The 10454-nt window shown below is 36.8% G+C and overlaps 1 protein-coding gene across 13 annotated transcripts in view; it reads right to left on the bottom strand.

Annotated features, from left to right (window-relative positions):
* Positions 1-2450: 2450 nt before the first annotated feature.
* WAC (WW domain containing adaptor with coiled-coil) overlaps positions 2451-10454 on the bottom strand; it is a 91721-nt gene continuing 83717 nt past the window's right edge. For 8 of the 13 annotated variants that reach the window (XM_055092558.2, XM_008974905.3, XM_003821437.4 and 5 more), the window contains 3 exons: positions 9131-9320; positions 7693-7820; positions 2451-5940 (listed from right to left, as the gene is read on the bottom strand). In XM_055092558.2, the coding sequence (XP_054948533.1) occupies positions 5871-5940; positions 7693-7820; positions 9131-9320 (388 nt within the window). In that variant the 3' untranslated portion in view covers positions 2451-5870. The remainder of the gene's footprint in view (positions 5941-7692; positions 7821-9130; positions 9321-10454) is intronic. The other 5 variants (XM_063607658.1, XM_063607657.1, XM_055092557.2 and 2 more) reach the window with 1 other exon arrangement.

Here is a 10454-nt window from a genome sequence, read left to right as displayed (position 1 = left end):
GATTACAGGCATCCACCACTGTGCCCGGCCCTATTTGTAGTTTCTTAAGGAAACTCCATACCACTCTCCATAATGGCTGTACTAGTGTCACATTCCCACCAACAGTGATTGAGTTCTCTTTTCTCCAGTCCTTGCCAGCATGTTATTTTTCATCTGATAACAGTCAAAAGTGGAGTTGATATCTCGTGGCTTTGATTTCCATTTCCCTGATTAATGGTATCAAGCATTTTTTCACACCACTGTATTTTAGGTAGTATCTTTGGAACTCTTGTGCTTGTGAAGATACAGACAAGTGTAGCCTGAAACGACTCTGACATCTTAAAAGTGAGAGCCCTCACCAACCATGGTAGTATTTTCAGCTTATCACTTTTTTAGTTCATAAAGGTAATAAAATGTCAAGGCATCAAAATGTGGGGCAAAACGTGAAATTTAAAAGGCTTATTGACAAATATCTGTTGATTCTCCAACGTGTGTTGATTCTTCTAGGTGATGGGGATACATAAGACACAAAAATGACAAAAATCACTGTCCTTACATTCTGTTGTCCCAAGATAAAGCCCTTGAACTGCCTAAAAGTGTAAGAAACAGTTCATACTAGCACACTTAGATACGCTGATCAAATTGGGCAATTAACAGAAGGCATCTTAAAAAAGGAAGCTCATTTATGGGGAAAAACAATGGCATCAAGTTCTGTTCAATCTTAATCTTCCCATCCATTGCAAAGGCAGGCAATTCTTACATCCTAGCCTTTTTCCTTTAAGATGGGTATGGGTAGTACAGATGTTCTATTGGTGACACAGCTTAGAATGTGATGAGTGCCTGGTTCCTGTTCTAGAAGTCAGAAGGGGGCTGGTTGGATGTCAAAGCATCTTCTAAACCACAAGTGAAACCTGTGAAACCAGGTGACCTAGTGAAACCAGGCCAATCTCCAACCCCCATGCCTCACCCAACCCTGGCTTTAGAAGCAGGCTCACTTCCTCCTACCAGTCCATCTCCCCAGGATTGTCGCATCAGAAGCAGCATCTCATTTCTCATTGGCTTATTTACTCCTAAAACGTGTTCCTCTTAGGAATATGCTTACTGGTCCCTCTTAGGCTATGATTACTGCTTTAGTTGGTTACCCTTGCTTAGAGACTACATATGCTAACAATTTAGGACAGGTTTGCAGTTAGGTTTTGGTGACCAATCGTAAAGTGTAATCATTTTTAAAAAAAAAAAGCTACCTGCTGTTCCTCTTCCATCTCTCAAGGTGAGGAGACCAAAATCAAAACGAAGAAAAAAAATTCATTAACCTTTTACATCTTCACAGGTTCAGATTCGTCCAAAGCCCTTTAAACATTCACAATTCACTCAACACATCTGGTGTTCTTTCGAAGAAAACCTGAGTGAAGAGTGATGGAGGTGCTTTTAGATGGTCTGAGCCATCAGCAAAGGCTAAAAAACAAAAAAAGTCTCACTAAGGCTGGTCTCAAACTCGAGCTCAAGCAATCCTTCCACCTTGACCTCCCAAGTGCTAGGATTACAAGGGTAAGCCACTGCACCTGGCCCAGGAAAGGCCTCTTTGAGGAGACTGATAAAGGGGCAGCAAGCTGTACCAATTTCTATCACGAGCTTTCTAGGCAGAGGAAAGCAAACCTGCAAGGAGAGACTGCAGCGATGAAAACGTGGCAATAACCAGGGGCTTGAACACGCAAGCCATGGTATGAGCTCTGGGTTTTATTCTGAGTGTGAATCATTGCAGGATTATGAACAGAACAGCCTGGTGGAGAACAGGTTGTGTGTGTGCGGAGGTGGGGTGGAGAAAACCTTGGGAGATCTGAGTAGAAGCAGAAAGGTTAGGAGGTTGTGGCAGGAATTTGGTTCAAGGATGATCGTGGATTGGACTAGAGAGGTGAACATTAAGGAAACATTTTCAAAGAGCTTGTGGGTCTTGATGGATTAAATATCGAGTGTTAGAAAAAAAGGATGACTTGATTTGGGTTTTGGGCAACTTTAACAATGATGGTGTCAATTACTAAAAAACTGAAAGAGAGTAATCTGAGGCACAAACCGTGAGTTCTTTTTGGAGCGCATGCCGTGTTAAGGAAAGCATCTAAGTGGACTGTTTTTGGGAACTCAAAGAGATCAGGGCTGGAGATAATCGGGATGTAAAGTAGCACATGAAGGGGTTTTTAGAGCCAAGAGCCAGGATGAGATCTTCTAGACAGGCTGCACTTCAGGGCACTATCAAAGGTCGTGATCAGGAAAAGAAAAGGAGGGTACTGCAAATTAGAGCAGGACCTAAAGAATCCCAATTTTACGTCATAATTTTCACTAAAATGTTTCAGAGACTATTGAAACACACCGACTGATTAAAATTTCAGCAGTAATCTGTATTTTAAATTTCCTTACTCAAATGCAAATTATGCATTCTAAGACTTTCAAAACACAGTTCTGAAATAACTGCACAATATAGTCAAAACATATTTATTACTTTTCAGTGTCATTTTGTACACTCCCGTACAAATACAAGAATATAGCCATATTTACAGGTATTGAAAAGAAATCTGTATATTCAAACCCAACATCTAAATACAGTAGCTGGAAGTCCTGAACTACAATAGTTCCGGTGCGCAGAGTGAATTATTTCCCGCGTTGCCCTCTCCCCTTTGAAACAGTCCCTCAAACATATGGTGGTTTTTGAACATAATAAACTGTTTTTGGAAATGGGTAACAATTCCTGGCAAAGTTTTAAGAACCTCCTTCCCAAGATTTTACAAGTGTGAAACAAAGATTTAGAAGAAAAATAAAACTACTAATTTGGACTGTTAAAAGAAGCATAATGTCTTGAAACAGGGCTGAAGCATGTTTTTAGTCTGGAATTACAGTCATTTTAAAATCAGGTTAGACAAGTTAGAAAAATAAAAAGCATAGGAAAGCTGGTTCTTCAGGGGAGTCTCTAACCTTCTTTCATCAAATATAGTTACAGTACCCCACGACATTTTAAAAGTTTGAATAGAGACTACTAATCTTTTAAAATGGGGGGGGGGGGGGGCGGAGGGAAAGGCCACTCAAGTTCCCTAGAGGCTATTCAGTATTTCTATTTTCAAAGTATCTAAACCAAGGTACATGTTCAAATCCATAGCCAACTAGATAAGGAATACTCCAGTCCAGAACATTATGCTTATTTTAATAGATATTCCCTAGTTAAGGTTAGGAGCTGGATACCTTGTCTGTATTAAGGTGCAATATTTAAAATATTTCCACAAAATTTTAGATTTTCTGTGTTTAAAAATTCACTACTGGCCAGGAGCGGTGGCTCACGCCTGTAATCCCAGCACTTTGGGAGGCCAAGGCAGGCAGATCACCTGAAGTTGGCAGTTCAAGACCAGCCTGACCAACATGGAGAAACCCCATCTCTACTAAAAATACAAAACTAGCCAGGCGTGGTGGTGCATGCCTGTAATCCCAGCTACTCGGAACGCTGAGGCAGGAGAATCGCTTGAACCCAGGAGGCAGAGGTTGCGGTGAGCCGAGATCGTGCCATTGCACTCCAGCCTGGGCAACAAGAGTGAAACTCCGTCTCAAGAAAAAAAAAAAAAATTCACTATTAAGAAATATCAAATTAGGCATCTTCTCCTAAATATATGTGACTAATTCATTTAGGGATGTAAACTTTTTTGAAAAACAAAACATAAGTACACAGACCAGTAGACTATAAGCAAATCAAATTCAAATTTACCTAAATCACAAATTGCCATCTGATCAGGAAACATTTGCCTATTACAACAAATTGCTCACTTCTTTCCAGAAAAGATACAGTAAGGTTTCTAGCTGAACACACAGCTCTTTGGGGTTTCATTTACATGCACTAATTAAATTCAGCAGATGTTAACAATCTCACAGAGGTATAAACATGACAATAAATTAATGACATTTGTCTTTTCTTACATTTAAAAAGTATCCTTAAATTACAGGAAAATATCTTCCAGTATAAGATTTTAATTCCTTTTAATTACACTGGAACATTTTTGTATTTTAGAAAACACCAACACTATCGCTTACAGTTAACTTTTTGAGCTTACTGAAAAGCCTGAACATTTAACTTCCATACTTTCAATATATGCTTAAAGCACAAGAGCAATTTCAAAATTTATGTTAGCATCCGAGAATGTAGTAACATTGACATTGATGTCTAACATAAAAAATAAGCCCTTGGTGCTGCCAGTTTTGGAAGCACTTATCTGCCCCAACAGGAAAAAAAAAAAAAAAAAAAAAAAATCACCAAAAAACCCTAAACCAATTTAAAAAAAAAGAAGAAGAGGAAGAAAAAACACCTTTCTAAATCAGATGGCAAGATTTTGATGGTCAAAGTTTTTTTGTGGGGGAAGAAAAGATTTTTTTCATGCGGAAACCCTTGTGATTTGATACATTACTGGCAGTGTGAAGCTAAGGCTATGTGACTAATATTTTAGCAAAGGAAAAAAAAAAGTCAAGCTAATTTTATAGTAGCAATAGTTTCTTTTTTTATTTTAATATACTTTAGGAAACAATATACAAAGCTGCGCTTTCCTGCTATTTCCAGATAACAGCAGGAAGCTCCAATTACACAAATTTAGCGTTTTGTGATGGCTAAGAACAGCAGTCAGCACCAGACTTGAACAGTTAGCTACAACACAAACATCCTTCCAAATGAAATGTCATAATAGCAAGACAGGTAAACCAGGGTTTAACAACAAATGACAACCACTTGGGAAGTGACTTAATCATTCTTGTTGAATTTCTTATTTCATTAAATATCTTATACACAATTTCCTGTTAATACGTTTTAAACAAAACCTCCCTTAAGGAATTATTTCAATTAAGTATAAATATTCAACAAGAACAGTTCTGATAAAGAATCCCCAGGTAGTTCAAATGCTAATGTGCACTGACCGAAGGAAAAGAAAAATAACAATTTTTGTTTGTTTTAACATGTTTATTACAACAGATACAATTCACATCTGACTAGCTCTGTTTCCTCTTTCCCCTCCCACAACCATGTTCATTGGGCCATTTCCTTATATTTGAGCAATCAATGTACTCGGAGCACACATGCCTGTCCAGCAGTACTTTTAAGTCCATTCTTACAGGGTGCAAATGGATTTCAATAATTTATACAAACAAGTAGGTTATGCTCAATCACTGCAATTTTAAGCTACTGTACACAGGAATGAAAAGGTTATAGAAAAGTGCCATAGCAACAGTGCCTTAAGAAAGGAGATAAAGAGGAGCCTTAAAAAAATGGATAAAATCAGAATTTCAGAGGGAAATGGAAACACACGGGAAATGAAAAACATTTCTCTGCAAAACAAATGGAGAAGCACTGCTCTTGATCAGGTGCAAGTGTGGAAACAGTTGTTTCATATTTTGTACACTGCCCATATGGTTCAAAATCGTATCCTTAGACACAGATCGCCTGGCGCTTGCACTGAATTTTTGAAAATGCAAGATTTCTGAATGATAAATTAACCCCCCCAATTTTTTTTTTTTTTTTTAAAAAAGCTAATTTTGCAGACAGGTTTACATGTAAAAGGCTAGGTATTTAGCCACCTCAGCATTGATTAGTTTTGGATGTCTAAGCTCTGTTACACATGGCTTCCCATGGCTTCACTCTACAAAACATATTTACAACGTGAAGGATACATCTACAAGAAATCTACATTTCAAGGGTTTTACAAATCAATCTTGTATCTTTCCCCTGAATTGACTCTCACAGACCCCATCCCCTTGTCATTTCCTTTGCCCAGCTTAACGGTCCAAAGTCTACTTAAATGCAGCTCAAAAATGTTAAGATTGGGCAACAGATTTACAGTTCCTGTTCTCAAAACCATGTGCAATTATTCACATCTTCACACCATGAAGGAATTCTGATTTTTTAGCTTTTCAAGTTCCTTAATTTGTTGTCTCAAAAATAGTATCCTGAAAAAAAAAAGCAGACATTAGAACCTGTGTACATATACAAATATTACAGAAAACCCGAGCTTTTATAATTAAAATTTTTAAAATTAAAACAAGTGATTTCTAATTAAGGCAAAGAAATTAAAAAAATTATTTAACTATAAATTGGTTTACAGTTAAGACAAAGTAAACATTTAATACATAATATCTATTAAAGTATAAGGATGATGAAAGGATGTTTTAGTTTTCTAACAACTTTTTATTTTATTTTATTTTTTGAGACAGAGTCTTGCTCTGTTGCCCAGGCTAGAGTGCAGGGGTGCAATCTTGACTCACTGCAATCTCTGCCTCCCGGGTTCAAGCAATTCTCCCTGCCTCAGCCTCCTGAGTAGCTGGGATTACAGGCACCTGTCCTTACGCCTGGCTAATTTTTATATTTTTAGTAGAGACAGGGTTTTGCCATGTTGGCCAGGCTGGTCTTGAACTCCTGACCTCAGGTGATCCGCCCACCTTGGCCTCCCAAAGTGCTGGGATTACAGGCGTGAGCCACCGCGCTCAGCCTTTTCTAACAATTTCTTAATAATTCCTTTGGCTCTAACAACTGAAAATGTATTACTTTATAAACCGTATCATCACAATAAAGAAAGCAGTAGCTATTATACATGAAATAAACCTATACTGCATGTTTTCTGGCCCACTATATAGTAAAGAGTAGAATTAACCAGGTGTAAGAGATTAATCATTTAGAAGAGCAATTCTCAATGTAGATGTAGGTACATCAAAATGAAGCCAAAAACCAAAAATTGAAACACACAAACCCCAGTTACCCAGATTCCCATGAACGTAAAAATATTTCCTGTTTTTACTCTTCTCTTCTGGGAACTATAATATTTATTGCCTATACACATGAATTAGGCATAATCAGGCTGGCTTGATATTTGACTGTACATACTGTTTTCCTGAGATGCAATAATGAATAATTTCCCAGAAGTCAAATGATGTAACAAGCCAAAATGAAGTTTGTTAGAACTACTTTCAGAGCAATCTGACTATAAGAACCCAAGTTGTTACTCAGAAAGTACCTCTAGATACTTTAGTAACTGTAAATAAACTTACTTTTTCAAGTTGTACTATAAACTCCATTTGGTATTTACTAAATATTTATGGTTTCTTGACAAGATTCAATCGACCTGTAACTCTGTGACTTGCACAGACAGGACATAAAGCCATTGCCAAGTTTGTCCTCAATTCTGTAATAGGCATTAAAAAAAAATACCTATGCTATTATTATTGTGACCTAGATATTCTACTTGAGTGAAACACTAGATTAAGAAATGCAAGACAAGAGTTCAGGTGAAAAATACTAAGACAGCAGATACACTAAACTTGCTAGACAAATTATTTCTATACTTTTCAAGGGATCTATTGATGATGCAAGGACAAATAATCTGAAATTTCAATGGAAACACCCTCAGCAAGAGAGGACATTTATAATTAGTTGTGGTCAATATTTCATTTTTTCAGTAATATATTATTGCAGCTTATGGAGTTATGAGAAAAGTCTAATGAAGCATTCATCATGGGTTAAGAGAAAATCGACAGGCTTTATCCTTCACGAGAAATATTAACTTATGAAAATGCAGTGATAGAATGTGATCAATGTATCAAAGAGAACTTTACATTTCATAAATAAAATGTGATTTACATTCTTTAGTTCGATTTAAGAATCATAATCCTGAGAAACATAAAAATATATTTCAGTGAAAGACTTACCTTTGCTCTCGCAAAGTTGCTTGAATTTCACATACTCGGACTAAAGATCTTAAATTTTTTAATTCAGTACAAATTTCGGACATGTGAATAGTTCCCATGTTATGCGCTTCTTCGCGTAATCTTGATGCCTGTAATTAAAGAAATGAACAAAACATAAAATATAAACATTAACATACACAAAATAAAACACTAAATTTCTGAGTACAATTTTATACTAGGATTAGAGAATAATCCTTTTCCCTTCAATACACAAAAATGCTGGTGAATCTAATGGGGAAAATTAATTTGTTTTAAGAAACTGTCTCTAAGGGTGGAAGGTACTTATTTTAATATTTCTCTTCTAAGTTGGAGAAAATAGGATTTCCAACCTGAAGCTAATACAGCACTAAGAAAGGACTCATAATTTGTGGTTAATAAAAGATGCTGGGTCAGCCAAAGAGATTGTCATTTCTGCAAGTTCAGGTATTAGATATTGATTCAAGAGCCTCACTATACTCCTCTATCATAAGACACACAACATATTCTCTGCAAACTTTCGAACACCCCAGATGGTCAGTTATCTGATAAAAAGAAAGAGGCAAATGGCAGTAACTGGAATGTCCTAAGGTCTCTCATCCCAAAGCAAAAATGTTTCCTAACTTCCAGTTGCTAGTCTAGTGAGAGAGTCATAGAAAATTAAGTGGTTTTTTTGTTTGTTTTTTTGAGACAGAGTCTCACTGTGTCACCCAGGCTGGAGTGCAGTGGTGCAATCTCGGCTCATTGCAACTTCTGCCTCCTGGGTTCAAGTAATTCTGGTGCCTCAGGCTCCCGAGTAGCTGGAATTACAGGTGCATGCCACCATGCCTGGCTAATTTTTATACTTGTGGTTAGAGATGGGGTTTCACTATGTTGGTCAGACTGGTCTCGAACTCCTGGCTGGCCTCAAGTGATCCACCTGCCTTGGCCTCCCAAAGTGTTGGGATTACAGGTCTGAGCCACTGCGCTTGGCCAGTAGATTAACAGTGCTAATGGAATCTGAAACTATCAGAGAAGCTGAGTGGAAAAAGTACACTGGCTTTGGGCCACATCACTGTTAACTGGGTGACCCTGGGATCAAGTTCTTATGCACTATTTGGTCTTAAGGACTTCAATGGCAAAATGAGAAAACTCTATCTACACTGCTTAGCTGTTTTAAGAAGTAGAGAAAATAAATATAAGGCATTAAGCACTGAGCTAACTGCTGAGTACTTGACAACAGTGCCTATAATTATGTTAAAATATTTTGTAAAACCAGAAAAGTTATCTTATATATCAAATATTTTTTAAATGACTACAAAGTCAGAGATTCATTATTTTAAATATTGCTTGAATTCAGTGGTCACATTAGATTCTCTAGAAGTTGATTAAATTCTGTTTTGCTAATCATCCAAAGGTAAAATCTAGGCTGTACATAACATACCTGCTTCTCTGCATGATCTGCAGGCCATCCTTGAACGTGTTTTATGAGATTTTCACTGAAGTGTGCTGCTAGTGCAGGCGTTAATGAACACGTGGATCGGGCAGAAGAATTCTGTGGTACAACTGTTGCATTTGATGCATTACTACTATTAGAAGTATGATTGGGACCAGGTGATGGACTTCTCTGGCTACTAGAAAACAGAATTGAATGTGTAGTATGTTTAAAAGTAGTTTCTGGGTATCCTTATCCTAGAAACTGCATGTTAATACCTTTTATTAACTTAAAGATATCCAAATTCCTAAGAAAAATTTGTTATTTTAATGTCAAATAAAGAGAATTAACAATCCAAAGTATATTATTCCTCAAAACACTTTAGGGGGAAAAACCCTTTTAACACTACTGTCAGAGTCAAATGTAAACTACTCTCCAAATCTGAGAGCAGAACCTGTTAACTTTGTGTACCACAAACACTAATAATATAACTTTAAAAAGTCACATTTTAACAGCTGTAGATGCACATCTGAAGACTGCTCATATACATCTAGATAAGGGGAAAATATATATTGCCTTTGTTCAACGTCAGAACTGCTGAATCAGAGGGTGAAATAATGTGAAGCAAAATACAGACATTTTATTGGATAGCACTGAACAAGCACAGTGGCAAAACAAAACCAAAAAAATAACACTCTGAGATTCTTTATCTTCTTTTAAAACTGAATGGTTTGGGCCAGGGTTGGGGATATGGTGGTAAGAACCAAAAAATTTAATCACCCAAGTTGATCTCCTACCTGCTTCACCAGACTTGGCTCTGAATGAATTTCAGTTATTTCCAAAAACTAAATCTCCCAAAGGATGAAGAGTTTTCATCACTGAGGATATTTAAAATAATACTGCAGCCTCTAAAAACAATTTAAAAGAAGAATTTCCCAAAAATGTTCAGAGCAATGGCAACATTGCTGGAGTAAGTAGACAGCTTCCCAAGGTGATTATTTTGAAGGGAACAACTCTCATTTGGAGGTGTAAGTTCTGAAATGCTTGTTTAGAAAACAACAATAAAAACAACAGTTGAATTATTTTGCTACCTCATAGCATGAAATAAAAAAATAGGAAAATCAATCAAATGAAAACCATTCATTCAACAAATGTCATTTAAAGTTGTGTTGTTAATGAACAAAGAAAAGTGCTAACACAATATAGCAGTGTAGAACTATCTAAAAAGACATCCGTATAGGGTCACAGTTAAGCTATTGGGAAAGCCTGACATACACCAGTTGGGAAACATTGGCCCAAGTTTTAGATACCAGACTTTGGCTTTCATCAATAT

The sequence above is a fragment of the Pan paniscus genome, chromosome 8 (assembly GCF_029289425.2).
Source record: "Pan paniscus chromosome 8, NHGRI_mPanPan1-v2.0_pri, whole genome shotgun sequence".
Classification (NCBI taxonomy): Eukaryota; Metazoa; Chordata; class Mammalia; order Primates; family Hominidae; genus Pan; species Pan paniscus.
Note: the sequence above shows the minus strand (reverse complement) of the source record. Positions and strands in the feature narration are given on the sequence as shown.